At 35.2% G+C, this 15,242-nt stretch overlaps 1 protein-coding gene across 6 annotated transcripts in view; it reads left to right on the top strand.

Moving 5' to 3' along the window:
- Window positions 1-15,242, top strand: part of plxnb1a (plexin b1a) — a 199,131-nt gene that overhangs the window by 130,082 nt on the left and 53,807 nt on the right. For 4 of the 6 annotated variants that reach the window (XM_087306598.1, XM_087306596.1, XM_087306599.1 and 1 more), the window contains exons 8-11: window positions 251-407; window positions 2,846-2,954; window positions 7,726-7,834; window positions 11,335-11,958. In XM_087306598.1, the coding sequence (XP_087162724.1) occupies window positions 251-407; window positions 2,846-2,954; window positions 7,726-7,834; window positions 11,335-11,958 (999 nt within the window). The remainder of the gene's footprint in view (window positions 1-250; window positions 408-2,845; window positions 2,955-7,725; window positions 7,835-11,334; window positions 11,959-15,242) is intronic. The other 2 variants (XM_087306601.1, XM_087306600.1) reach the window with 1 other exon arrangement.

The raw sequence follows: 15,242 nt of genomic DNA, 5'->3' as shown, positions 1-15,242 counted from the left end.
CTCTAATTAGTCTCAAAGCTAGCCGACGCTGTCACTGCAATCCCTAATGGGATAATTCACACATCAGCTTGATGTTTCTGATGCCTAAAAGCTTTTCCCCCAATCACTGTAATTCTCATTGAGCTATTCCCCAGGGCCTGCTTTCCTACTAAAATTAACAAAGCTGTAAATCTAATCAAAATAAGACTGTTTTTGTAATGCAGGAGAGTGATCGTGAGACTGACATGTCTGTCTGTGTGTTTGTTTATAGATTACTGTGGATGTCCCGGGTTTGCCCAGTCTGTCAGAGGGTGACAGGTATTCCTGTTTTTTTGAAGACGCTGAAACAGCTGCTTTAGTCCAGGGCACAACAGTCACCTGTGACACTCCTGAGGCCCACAGACTTCAGCCTCTACCACAGGGAAACGGTAACACAACACACACACACAAATACTTGTATATGTAGTTTATGGACTTTCCATAAGCGTAAAGCAGTAAAAAACACTTATTATATGGCTATACCTCACCCCTACCCCTAAACCCAACCATCACATGAAACCTGTGGCAAAATTTGATTATCAAAAGACCCAGATAAGTATGATTTTTAGGTGTTTTGGATTACAAGAATATAACACATGTCCTTGTAAACCACCTTAATAGAGTAAAATTACACACACACACACACTAGAGCTGCATGCTATTGGAAAGAATCTAACATTGCGATATTTTGGTATTCTGCAATATATATCGTATGTTATTCTGCGATATGAATACAATTCCACCAGATGACTTGAATATGTGTATTCGGAAAGAGTTGGTCATATTAGATTGATTTGGCATGATTCTGCAGTAGGAGTGCATCTGCATAAAATCTTATAAACAATCTATAAATGCACTAAAGAAAAATATACAATTGAAATAAACAGTGTTTTATCCGTTTCCAAGTCTAACAGTATTTAGGTACAGTAATTAAATAATAAAGATGCAATCAATTCAATAAAATCAATCATTATTAAAGTTACAAACGGTTACATTTCTTATCCCCAAGTGCTTTTGAAATCATTATACAGTCACTGTTCTTAAAAAAACATGCAAATAATAAAATATAATACAAACTAGGGATGCATGACAATCGGCAGCCATATCGTTATCGGCCGATAAATGCTATTTTTAAGATTATCGCTATGATCCGATGTCTAAATTGGGCTGATATCTTTAAGCCGATTAATTATGTAATTGTACATAACTGCCTGCCTCACGCATGCGTGGGTGGAACTTGTTCAGACTTGTCCTGTGCACTATAATAGATCGCTTCTGACATTGTTTATTTCTTCAAAGTCTGTCCTTTCTTTACGGGTATTGCTGTGCGTTTATTATTATTAGTAGTAACCATGTTCCTTATCATTGTAGATGTGTTTAATTGAGTGCCATTGTGTATTTTGGTTTAAATCACCTCGGAAAAAAATTATTACACGTGTAAACATAGCAGCAGTGCACACATGCTATACAACTAGTTGGTTTGTTAGTAATCTAATATGATTGTTATTATCAACGCATTGCTTGCCATGTGTTGTTGTTGTAAGATTGTATTTAGTTTGATCAGAATATTCATAGCCACACACACACACACACATACACTGATCTGACAGCCTTCACCCAAGCACGGGGAGAGGTGCGCCCTCAACTCGCCGCCACAGTCTGTCTTTATGTTATGTTCTGTGTTTGTCATAAAGTTATCTGCTCAACTCTCAGGTTTGTATCAAAATCTGACTCCGAGGGCAAATCTGCACCTGCAGTTGAGTGAAACTCACAGCGGTTTATCATAAACTTTTCATCGGTCATTTTTCCCGCAATTGACAACAACGACAAACATAGAAGCATATGTATAATAATATTTTTTTATTCCCACAGTACTAAAAGAAATAAGCTTTTCTACATAAGAAAAATATTATACTGTGAAAAACGTCCTTGCTCTGTTTAACATCTCTTGGAAAATATTTGTAAAAAACCTTTTAAAAGCACTAATAATTTTGTCTTAAATGTCACAATACCAAATATTATGATATTAGAAAACTAATTTAATGTAAATATATTAGAATAATATAATTGAGTGTATTTTTGAGAGAACAGAGACTCTGCAAGACTGTAGACTTAGGGTATCTGCTGGGTCTTAAAAACTAAATTTTAGGTCTTAAAAAGTCTTAAATTCACTGAAATATCGTGTTGTAGGTCTTAAATTATTTTAAACAGGTCTTGATTTTGCTTTGTCTAAGTACAGCTAATCAATCAGGCCAACATTTATCCAATCAATTTATTCAACAATACATGTCAATAAAACCTTATTTATCATTCATTCATTCATTCATTTTCTTTTGGTGTAGTTCCTTACTTATCAGGGGTTGCCACAGTGCAATGAACCGCTTCTTATTTTTTATAGCTAAGTTTTTTATTGCAAAGAGATACACTTCACAATTTTAAAGCATATTTTCCATTAAATTCCCTATTCCATATGATTCCTTATGAAAATACCAGGCCATTAGAAAAGAAATCCTTGGTGCTTAACCCTGTAGAAGTCTAAATTTTTATTCTTAATGGTCTTAAAAGGGTCTTAAAAGTCTTAAATTTGACTTGATGAAACCTGCAGAAACACTGCTTCTGTAATGCTGTAATATCCGGTTTCACTGACCTCCTCCTGCTGGTTTTCCACACCATTACTCTCTCTCTCGGAGTCCAAATGTTAATGATGTTACATGACTGTTGAAATAAGCTGTGGGTGGTGGGTTAACTATTAAAGTTTTAAGTGACGTGACATTCCATTTCCGTAATGTCCGCTTAGCGTTTTGACCCTGTATTCTCTTGTAAACAGATTCAGTGTCTGTCATGCTGTCTCTGCGCTTCGGGACGGTCACTGTAGCACTGGCCGGCTTCACCTTCTACGACTGCTCTGTGGTGCAGCAGCTCTCTGCCAGCATGCCGTAAGTCACATCAATTACACACGAATAAAACAATCTCAAAAACACAGTCCAATTACAGTGTAGTTTTTTTATTTTTTATAATAAAAAATCTTCTTAAATTCAAACACATTTATGTCATTTCAAACCTAAGACACTTGAAGTTTTGATAACAATTTCTCTGAAGATCGTCCTTATAATGAATTATAACCGAAATATAACAAAATATAATTATAATAATTATAATTATATTATTTTAATAATTAATAAATATAATGTAAGTTTATAATTATTTATAACCATGTATCTTTAAAAACGCAATAAACTTTTACTGTATTATAATGATAGTTATAGCCAGGGCTTGACATTAACTTTTTTGATCACCAGCCACTGTGGCTAGTAGATTTCCAACATTACTAGCCACTTGCCATTTTCACTTGCCACAATTTTGTTGTTTGGAAATATATTTTATATAAATAAATGTGACTTTGACAAGCTAAAATTACTTGATTTAGATGTTGTGTTGTTCACATGCCCCCTCATTTAATTTACCTTTCATGTGTGTTGTGTACGAGCTTGCTCACTGTGCATGAGCAAATGGGTTGTGTCGCATTGCAATTAGTTTTATTATTTCATATGAGTTTTTTAGGGCTCAAAATTTAGGATTTACCAAATTTATCTCTGACCTCACCAAAAAGAAATAATTATTTCTTAGCCACGGATTTAAAATGTGTCAAAGCAAGCAAAATAAAGATGCATACATGCACTTTTTATTCAACAAAACTTTTGTGCTTTTTTAATTTACATTTAAAAAGATCTATTGTCATTTATCTAAAATATACACAGAAATCTGTCCTGGCTAAAGGTCCCAGATCAGCAGTTAACTACACATAAGTTAATCTCATATTAATGCAAAGTTATTGTAAAGAATCATAATTAAACTATATAAACAAAAATAACTATAAGCAAAAGAAAGCAGGTAAAAATCATACCGTGTGTGATAATGAAAGCATTGGGATTGTGGGTACACAAGCATCGCTTTTTGTCTAGGTTATTTCTAAGAGAACCAATCGCACCATTTGCATTTCCTCTACACACGGTTGTTTTGCGCAAGTAAACGGGAGCTTATATCACCTGTGCGCACGACTAACTATCCTCTCATAAGGTATTCACCAGCTTTTGCTCGTGCAAACAGTTAATTTTTGTCAGTCGTGCTGCTTCTCAATTCTAAGATCCCATTTGCACGCGTATTGGGACATCCTTCTTGTCCAACCCTGCTTTAAGAAAACTACAATTTAAAAATTATTTCCAACCAGCCAAAGTGGCTAGTGTGAGTGGCTGTCTTACCTGCTAGAGCTGAAATCTACCCGCATTTGGCGGGTTGGCGGGTGTTAATGTAAAGCACTGGTTATAGCTGCACAATAATATATAATAATAATTATAATAGTGTATTAATATTTATTACTTAAAGCCATCAATACGGCATTTATAAAGGTTAGTAACTGTATTATTACTGTATCATACAGACTTAGTACAAAAGTATTATGCATTAAAAAGCATTAAGAATACATTTATAAAGCATAATGCAAGCTTTATGAAAGCATTATGCTTTATGTTAAGTCAATATTAATACTGTTATAAAGCACTATATAGTACATATAGACTTGGGAGAATGTATTGTGGACCATTTTGCATTAATAACACCTATATAAAGCATTAAACACTGCATAAAGACTTTGTAGAAATTATTATGCATCATATTGCATTAATTATACCTTTATGATACACTATGCATACATGCTTCATAAAAAAAATATTACATTACGAATATCTTTGTAAAGCATTATTCATACAGACTTCTCACTATGTATTAATCTTTATATTGAATTACTAATACTTTTATAAACCATTATAAATAGGAGAAAGATTTAGGCATTATAATGCATTAATAATACCTTTATAAAGCCTTATTTATACAGACCTAGTACAAGAGTAATATGAATTATAAAGCATTTAGAATACCTTTATAAAGCATAACACAAGCTTAATAAAAAGAATTATGTATTATATAAAATTAATAATACCGATATAAAGCATTATACAGTACATATAAGCTTTGTAGAACATGTTGTGCACCATTTTGCATTTATAACACCTTTGTAAAGCATTAAACATTGCATAAAGGTTTTGTAGAAATCACTATGCATCATTTTGCATTAATAACACCATTGTTAAGCACTATACATGGAGGCTTTGTTGAGAGGTTTGTGTATTATAATGCTTTATAAATGCCTGCATGATGCATTACACATACATGCTTCATTAAAAGTATTGCATTACGAATATTTCTATAAAGGGTTATTTATACAGACTTCTCACTAAGTATTAATCATTATATTGATTTGCTAATACTTTTATGAACCATTATGAAAAGACTTTGAGAAAGATTTAGGCATTATAATTGCACTAAGAATAACTTTATAAAAACCTTATTTATATAGACTTAATACAAAAGTATTATGCATTATAAAGCATTAGGATTAAATTTTTAAAGCATAATACATACAAGCTTTATAAAATGCATTATGCATTATATTAAATTAATAATACCATTATAAAGCATTATATAGTACATATAAGCTTTGTAGAACATATTGTGCACCGTTTTGCGTTAATAACACCTTTATAAAGCATTTATCATTGCATAAAGACTTTGTAGAAATTATTATGCATCATATTGCATTAATGATAGCTTTATGATACACTATGCATACAGGCTTGAGGCTTTGTTGAGAGTTTTGTGTATTATAATGCTTTATGAATGTTTACATAATGCATTACACTGTACATACATGCGTCATAAAAAAGTATTACATTATGAATATCTTTGTAAAGCATTATTCATACAGACTTCTCAATATGTATTAATATTTATATTGAACTACTAATACTTTTATAAACCATTATAAATAGGCTTTGAGAATACCTTTATAAAGCCTTATTCATACAGACTTAGTAAAAGAGTATTATGCATTATAAAGCATTAAGAATACCTTTATAAATTTTACCTTTAAAATAAAAAAAACACCATTGTTAAGCACTATACACCAAGGCTTTGTTAAGAGTTATGTGTATTATAATGCATTATTAATGCCTACATAATCAAATCAATGTCAAGTCAATGTTCATTTTTATAAAGTGCTTTTAAAAACAACAAGTGTTTACCAAGGTGCTGTACAAGCATCAGCCATTATGCACTATACATACATGCTTCATTAAAAGTATTGCATTACAAATAACTTTGTAAAGGGTTATTCATACAGGCTTCTTAATAAGTACTGATCGTTATATTGAATTGCTAATACTTTTATAAGCCATTATAAATAGGCTTTGAGACCTTTATGTAGCCTTATTCATACAGACTTAGAATAAAAGTATTATAATGCATTAAGAACACATTTATAAAGCATAATACATACAAGCTAAATAAAATGTATTATACATAATATTAAATCAATAATACCATTATAAAGCATTATACATGTAGACTTTGGAGAATGTGCTGTGCATTATTTTGCGTTAATAACACCTTTATAAAGCTTTAAACATTGCATAAAGGCTTTGTAGAAATTATTATGCATCATATTGCATTAATTATACCTTTATAATGCAATTACACACAGGCTTAAGGCAGTGTTGAGAGTTTTGTGTATTATAATGCATTATGAATATCTACATAATGCATTATACACATGCTTCACACAAAGCATTATGCATTGCATTGAATTACAGATACCACATTATTCATATAGACTTCTCACAGACGATTATGCATCATATTGAATTACTAATACATTTTTATAAACCATTATAAATAGGCTTTGAGAAAGATTTAGGCATTATAATGCATTAAGAATACCTGTATGCAGTCTTATTCATATAGACTTAGAACAAAGGTTTTATGCATTATAAAGCATTAAGAATCCCTTTATAAAGCATAATACATACAGGTCTGAGGCTTTGTTGAGAGTTTTGTGTATAATGCGTTATGAATCTCTACATAATGCATCATACTGTACATACATGCTTCATACGAAGTGTTATGTATTGCACTGAATTACAAATACTGCATTATTCATACAGACTACTTACAGAGGATTATGCATTATATTGAATTATTAATATGTTATAAACTATTATGCTATAAACCATTATACATAGGCTTTGTAGAAGGTTTTAGTGCATTAAGAATACCTTTATAAAGTATTATAATGCATTATGAATACATTTATTAAGCATAATACATACAGGCTTCAGGCTTCATAGAAAGTGTTACCAAAAAATAGGTTTTCACCACAAGTGTTGCGGCAAAATAGGTTTTCACCATCATCACGCCATCATCATTGGACAGCAGTATTAAAGCATGTGCTGATGTGCGGCTGTCCCGTGTTGAAGAATGTCCCAAAGGCGTGAGAGGGGCAGGGCAGCTGCAGACCTCAGTAACACATCCCTGATGATTTCACAGCTGTTTCCCACATTCCTGCCATCCTCCCTGCAGACAGCCGCTGACGGGATGCCTCCCCCTGATGCTGTTTTCATTTGCCATGTGGGAAAGCTGTGAACTCAGCCTTGTGTTGTTTGATGAGTTTAGGGGAGGCTTGTGTAACTCTAGAGCTCAGCGCTTTTGGATGCTGGGCGGCTTTACTGTCTTCATCTCAATGCTCAGAGGAGTGTAGATGGGTTTGATTTGTGCACTTTCGGCCCATTATGTGCTGTGTTTTTACTCTGCTTTTAGGTGTAGTGGTTGTGTGAACAGCCGCTGGAAGTGTAACTGGTGTATCCATCAGCATGTGTGCACTCACCGCTCCACGTGTGACAGTGGTGCCATCATCTACAACCAACATGTAAGTTTTGGTTTATATGTGGGAGTTGTGTGATTTGTGCGATTATAGTGGAGCCTGCAAGTCTGAGAGTTAAACCGTGTATATTTAGCATATTTTTAATTGAAAATGATTAGCTTAATGAATTTCAATTAGAGAAGAAGCTTTAAAAGCAAAGTGGTTTTATTCAGGGGCCAAAACACTAACATCAGCATTCATAAGAAATCATGAGATCTTAAAGGAACGCGTCTTTCCTTTTTTTAAAATGGGCTAATTTTACTACTGTTACTAAAGTTAAACAGATTTGTTTTACCATTTTCAATCCATTTATCTGATCTTCAGGTCTGGTGGGAGCACTATTGGCTCAGCTTAGCTTAGCTTAGCATAAATCATTGAATCAGATTAGACCGTTAGCATCTCGCACAAAAAAAAGGCTTGACGAAATATGAAATTTTATAAGGTTATGTGGCTAGGAACTATACTCTTGGAACTATACACTACATGACAAAAGACTTGTCACCTATCCAAGTTTAAGAAACAACAAATAATAACTGGACTGTTGACCATTTGGTATCAGGAGTGGCTTAAATGATAAGCAAAGGGTTTCTTATTGAAGATTGTTTTTTATTGATAAATATCCACAAAGAAGCAAGTTGCCTTTCGTTGATCGGCTTCATTAACTCCCAGTAGCTCAGTGGTTACGTGACTCACCTCTCAGGGGAGTCATGGGTTCTATCCCTGACTCCAACAGATGAAGAAGAAGAACAAGACGAAGACAACAAAGAAGACCAAAATAAAGACGAAAACCAAGCAGATGACCAAGACCAAGATGAAGATCAAGATGATGACGAAGACCATAAAAACCAAGAAGAGGAAGACTAAGAAGACTAAGACCAAGGTGAAGAACATAACGATGACCACGAAGACGAAGATCAAGCAGAGGACCAAGATCAAGTAAACGATGATTATGAAGATCAAGAGAAAGACGAAGACCATAAAGACCAAGAAAAAGAAGAGAAAGACTGAGACCAAGATGAAGATCAAGACAAAAACGACAAGGAAGACCATAAAGACCAAGAAGGTGATGAAGAAGAAAGGAGGAGTAGGACCAAAATGGGCATCCAAGATGGAAAAGATGATGACGACCATAAGGAAGAAGACCCAGTCAAAGAAGATGACGGTCAAAAAGGAAAAGGCTTAGAAGACTAAGACCAAGGTGAAGAACAAGACCACAATCACGAAGACGAAGACTTCGAGAATATAAAGTTATGGTGCCTTGGATATTTGTGTAGGACTCCCATGAGCTTGCAGGACTGTATTCATACATCTCTGCAATTACTCAAATAACCTATTAATAATAAAGTCATCTGGAATGGCAAAGAAAGCGTTCTTGCAGGACTCCCAGAGTTCATCAAGATTCTTTAGAATCACCTTTAATGCCTCCTCCTTCATCTTAGCCCAGGCATGCTCAATAATGTTCATGTCTGGTGACTAGGCTGGCCAATCCTGGAGCACCTTGACCTTCTTTGCTTTCAAGAACTTTTATGTGGAGGCTGTATGAGTAGGAGCTCTATCCTGCTGAAGAATTTGCCCTCTCCTGTGGTGTGTAATGTAATGGGCAGCACAAATGTCTTGATACCTCAGGCTGTTGATGAAGCCATACACTCTGCAGATCTCTCGCACACCACCCATACTAAATGTAACCCCAAACCATGATTTTTCCACCACTTTTCCAAATGATCAACTCAAGTTCAAGATCAAGTCAAGTTATTATTTGTTGCTCGTACAACTGGGATCGATGACAAGACTTTAGTCAGGTAGTGTACTCTCTAAGCGTTTTCTTAGTGCACAATGTAACTACAGAAGACTTAAGTTTTAAATAGGAAATTTATTGAAACTTTTAGCCCATTTTTAAGTGAGATGCTAATGGTCTAATCTGATTTAATGACTTGTGCTAAGCTAAGCTAGAGGAGCTCTTGTTAGACCCGAAGATAAGCTGACTGGATTCAAGAATTGTATTACATTTGACTGTTTATCTCTAGAGGACTTGTAAAAGAAGCATATTTTTGAAGGGTACCTATTTTACCCCTTTTTTCAAATTTTAGGATCTGTCTTTTTTGTCTCCATGTGTCTGTAAAGTTTCAGCACAAAAAAACAGCTGTTATAACATTGTAGCTGCCTGTGCCTTTAATGCAAAAGAGCTGGTTCTACCCTCCCACTGTTCCCATGTGCATTCACAGGGATCTGTTTGTATTGCTCTAAAGCGTGTAGCCTTCGCGTAGATAAACAGCACAGTGACAGACAAGAATGAATCTGATCTCCCACACACACACACACACACACACACACACACACACACACACACACAAACACACACATACACTTGCTTAGCTTTGCACTGTTTTTGCACGACAGATGTGACAGGATATATGTTAATATCCACTGTTGTATGGATATCTGTTATGTTAAATCCATTATGTTAATCTGGATTGAAGCGTTATCTTTTATAAACATCCTGACTCTTTGTGGCTGTGTTGATAAATTACAACAATTTTACTGTCTTTATTACAAACATGCTCTGTTTTTAAAACGTTTAAAACTTGTAAAACAATTTTTGATGTGTAGATGATCACAGGGAGCTGAACAGATCTTTTACTCACAGTTGCTTTGCACACATTCTGTCCTTTGGATATGATAATACACGTTACTACACACCACATCACATTGCGGTGGGAGGGATTTTGGGTCTTATTTTAACATCAGGAAATTTAAAAAAAGAGATTTACTGTGTTTATAGCGCTCAAATATGTTTGTGGGCACACTAAACCTACACACAGTTCTGTTCAAACAGCTTACAAAAGATGATTTTCATTATAGGTGCCCTTGAAGTAAATTGTTCCTTTGCACTTCATAAAATATATTAATTACTTCATAGCTGTGGAACGATCAAAAATCTCAGCTTTTTAGGTGTCAGGTGCTACAGTATGTACCATGGAGGTCATGTGACAAAAAACAACCAATTCAGTACATCCTGACAGAATTGAAGTATTAATTTTTCATGAAAAAATTAATAAATGAAGATCTTCAGCTTTTATATTGTTGTTTTTAGTGTGCATTTAATTATTTACATTTATTTTTCTTTAATTATTTAATCAGCATAACAGTGTAGACAAAAGGTTTTAAAAATGCAAATGTTTGATTTGCTTTATGCACTAGTAAACAATGTCTTTTTTTTTACGTATATAAACCCCCTGCATTATTAAATTCAATTGAAGTATTATACAACCCATTTCTAGTGTTGCTTTCAGACTTCCAGCTCCAACTGCATGCTCTTTTCAGTTCCTTTAGCTTTCAAGTAATAGTTTTTGGTTCAAATGTATGTAACACCTGCTTGTGTGTTTTTTTATTTTTGTTTAGCGTTTGCTTAGTGTCTATTATTTAGCATTTTGTATTTAAGTTATTTCAGTTGCCATTTATTTCATTTCTCCCCTTCATTTTCTCTGTTGTCCTTTGTTCGTCTCAAGTTTACCTTCCCTACGTCTGCTCCTCGAACAATAAAAGACTCGTACACATATACCACCTCCACACCCACCACAAGCATAACAACAGTCCTCCCCACCACTGAAGCTGGCATTACAACTGAAGCAATTATAATGACGACCACTCCAGAGCCCACCATCGCTCCCACTACACCACTGGAAACCACAACCCCAATCAACAATCCTCCCACAACCCCCAACCATGCCACAACCAGCCCCACTCCACTGCCCACCGACACCATCACGGAGGCCACGACCCTCTCGCAGAACGCCTCTCAGGTGGATGAGAGCATCCAGGTAGGTTTGCTGTCGACCCCGACTCCGCAATCCAATGAAGAGCTTGCCAGACACTCGACGCCTGAAGTGACGCTGCCCGCATTGAGAGCTGGCGAAGTGGTGACGATGGGGCCATTAAGTGAAGTTCTGCCATCTGAAGTGGCTACCCTATCATATACGGAGATGAACATGGATGCCCTTTTAGAGACGGGACTCCCAGTGTCATCCGCTAGCGCCCCCTCTGGCGACGGTGAGGCAGGCCCTGATTCAGCCGATTTCGCTCTCGCTCAAGATACTGACTACCAGTCGGACTCAGACGACCTTTTGTTGATGGTGAGTGTGGCTCCTGGGGGCCAACACTGCTCGCTTGTTTGCGCTGCAGAAGCTGAAGGTTGAACGTACCTTTAGAGGGGGTTCATATGGGTGAATGATGGGATGTTTAATTGGACTGATGAAAGTGGTAGTGATTCGAGCTTAATTATGCATTTGAGGCATTAAATGACTCAGGAATGTTCTGGGACTTGCGCAGAAATTCATTTAGATTTCTCAGTTTGTAAAATTGTGTTAAAAAAACAACAACAATTTGCTTTACACTGTAAAAAGAAAAGCACTAGGTTCCATACAATCCCTTAATTTTGTCAAAACACAAATCGATTAAGTTAACCTCATCGTTTTTACAAATTTAAGTGGATTAAACATAAAACAATTCCCAAGAATTGTGTATTTCAAAGAGCCAATATTATACATTAAAAAGGGTCATATTTTGGTTTTAAGGGTCTCCAACAACAGGCTGATATGCATGCAAGGTCAAAAAACTATTTCATGGTCTTATAATATGCATTTAATTTTACATAATTATTCGAGTGACTCCCATATTCCCAAAACCCTCCTTAGAGCGAAGCTAATCAGCGCTGATTGGACCGATGACAGTCTGTTGCTATTAGTCGAGAGAAATGGCCAGCACGGCATATGAACAATATTGAAGCAGTCAGAGTGCATAGTGTGTGTGCGAGCATACCTGCCAACACCTTTTTTCTCGGAAGTCTCCCCTATTTCAGATCCATCTCCAGCCACCCACCGGGATCTGCTGAATTGTTTGTGGGCCGGGCAGCAGGTTTCAATTTTCCCTGGTCTGAGCACGCAACAATTAGGCAGGGCTTAAGTTTCAAATTGACGTCACGCCAAATAGGCTAAATACTACACTATCAAGATGATTCACTTAAAACACTATGAGTTGACTCTTTTATAAATGAATCAATAGTTTTAAACACTGTCCACTTTCAGATTTAAGCCTTAGCTGGTTATTTCAATTCACTTAGAGCTGTTACACACTACATGAAAGATAATTTTCAAAAACCCACAATAGGTGCTCTTTAAATGAGTAATTTGATCGTTCAGAAAAAAAAAACATTTTTTGAGTGTACAGTATTACTCTTTTAAGACATTGGGCCCTATCATACACCCGGTGCAATGTAGCACAAAGTGCAACGCAATTGTTCTTTGCTAGTTTCAGCTAGACTCAAGGGTCATTTTAATGTTTTGCACCACGCCGTTTAAATAACAAATGCATTTGCGCTCATATGTGCACCCATAAGCGTTCGGGTCTAAAACAGGAGATGTGTTAAGGTAAATTGCTGGTGCGTTGTTATTTTGAGAAACTAACATAGTTGTGTGCCTCGCTTAAACATTGCTTAATACACACAGGATGTACAGCAATACACAAGTGTCTTTACAAATGACAAATAATTAAAGCAATAAAATAATACAAAAAATATTATTTTCAACAAAAATATATAAACTGCCTCCATGCCTTCGTCATCTCAGGGGGCTTTTGTAGTGTATTTATGACGATTTGCTTTTGTATAATGTTATTATTATCAGTAGTTTTATTCATTATATGCATATTTATATTTGTTTTATTAAAATCAAGCTTAGATTTGTCCACCTGTCAAGTTTTAGACCATATTGGGGATAGCATGTGTCTTTGGATATAACTCAGTTTTTTGACCACACTTCATTATTATTATTCATTTATGCATTTGCTGGAAAATAGAACTGAATTTAGAAATAGTTTTGAAACAAATATTTGTGCTTAACAAACTAATTTAATTATGAAGGCTAATGGATGTCTGTGCATACAACACGTTTCCTTATCCACAAAATAGAGTGGAAGTGAAAGTAAAGAATGAGGAGGCTCATTCTCTCATTCTCACGCTGCCGATGATCTGTTTAACTGTTTTCTCACTAGTGAAGGGTTCAGTTTTTCCACTTACAAAGTCAATCATGTAAATAGCAAATGCGATATGGTGCTAAGCAACCGAAACTTAAAGGGAATAGGAGATGGGATTCGATGATTTGTTTATTCTCAAAACACACCTATAACTCATTAAGAGAATAATCTCAACCCTGTTAGACCATGCGCTGCAGCGCAAAGTGGATTTTTTTCATCCTTAAAATAGCAAAGGTGGACACGCCCTTAATGCTATTACGTTTTGGACTTTGCGCCTAGATGATTAAAATAGAGCCCATTGTGTATACAAAAAATACATTTTCTGTTTTTAATTTACATGTTGTTCTAAAGTAGTTTTACTTGAAGTCAATGCTTATTTGTGAAGTGCTTTTTAAAATCAACAAGTGCTTACCAAAGTGGTGTACACATATACTGTAGAAGGACAAATACAACAGACATAGGACTCTCATATGGTATTAAAAGCCAAAGAGTAAAAATGGGTTTTAAGACCTTTCTAACATGTAGAGGCAAACTATTTATTTAGGGACTATTGCAAAGGCACAGTCCCTTCTGGTTTTTAACATTGTACGTGGAACAGCCAAAAGTAACTGATCATCACATCTAAGTGGCCTTGATGGAGTGTACAATTGAAATAATGCACACTGAAACAAATATCCTAAAATGAATGCTAAACTGAGACAGGAAGCCAGAGAAGAGAAGCCAGTGTGGGTGTAATGTGTTCTCGTTTTCATATCCCTTTCATGTTTTGAATGAAGTTTCAGTGTTTTGGTGTGTAAATAAAGACAGTAGGGTCTTGAGTCAACCAAAAAATAAATAAATAAATAAATAAAAATCTGATAATTTTTGTTGGTTATATTAAAGAAAGTCACACATGTACATTTGGAACAACTTGAAAAATATTGATTACAGACAGTGTTTTTTGTGTGTGTGTGTGTGTGTGTGTGTGATTTATCTGTTTAAAGCCTAGGTCTCAAACTCAATTCCTGGAGGGGCGCAGCTCTGCACAGTTTTGCTCCAACCTTAATCCAACACAGCTGATCCAACTAATCAAGGTGTTCAAGACTACTAGAGACTATTTAGCAGGTGTGAGTTGGAGGTGGTTAAACTGGTCAGTGCTGCGGCCCTCCAGGAATTGAGTTTGAGACCATTGGTTTAAATTGTGCAAAGTGTAATTGTTAATTTAACATTTTTTGTTTTCAAAACATTTTATTTTTGTATGTGAATTATCTATTTAACATGTGTAAAATGCAGGAGTCAATTACAGGTGTAAAAATCCTATTTATCAACCTATCAAAAAATTTTAGCTTGTCATAAACTTATTTGGGTCAAATATGGACCCAAAGCCAATATTTTGAAAAAAATGTTT

The sequence above is a fragment of the Danio rerio genome, chromosome 23, assembly GCF_052040795.2.
Source record: "Danio rerio strain M-AB ecotype USA chromosome 23, GRCz13ab, whole genome shotgun sequence".
In the NCBI taxonomy this organism is placed as follows: domain Eukaryota; kingdom Metazoa; phylum Chordata; class Actinopteri; order Cypriniformes; family Danionidae; genus Danio; species Danio rerio.
This window is presented reverse-complemented; position numbering and strand designations above follow the sequence as displayed.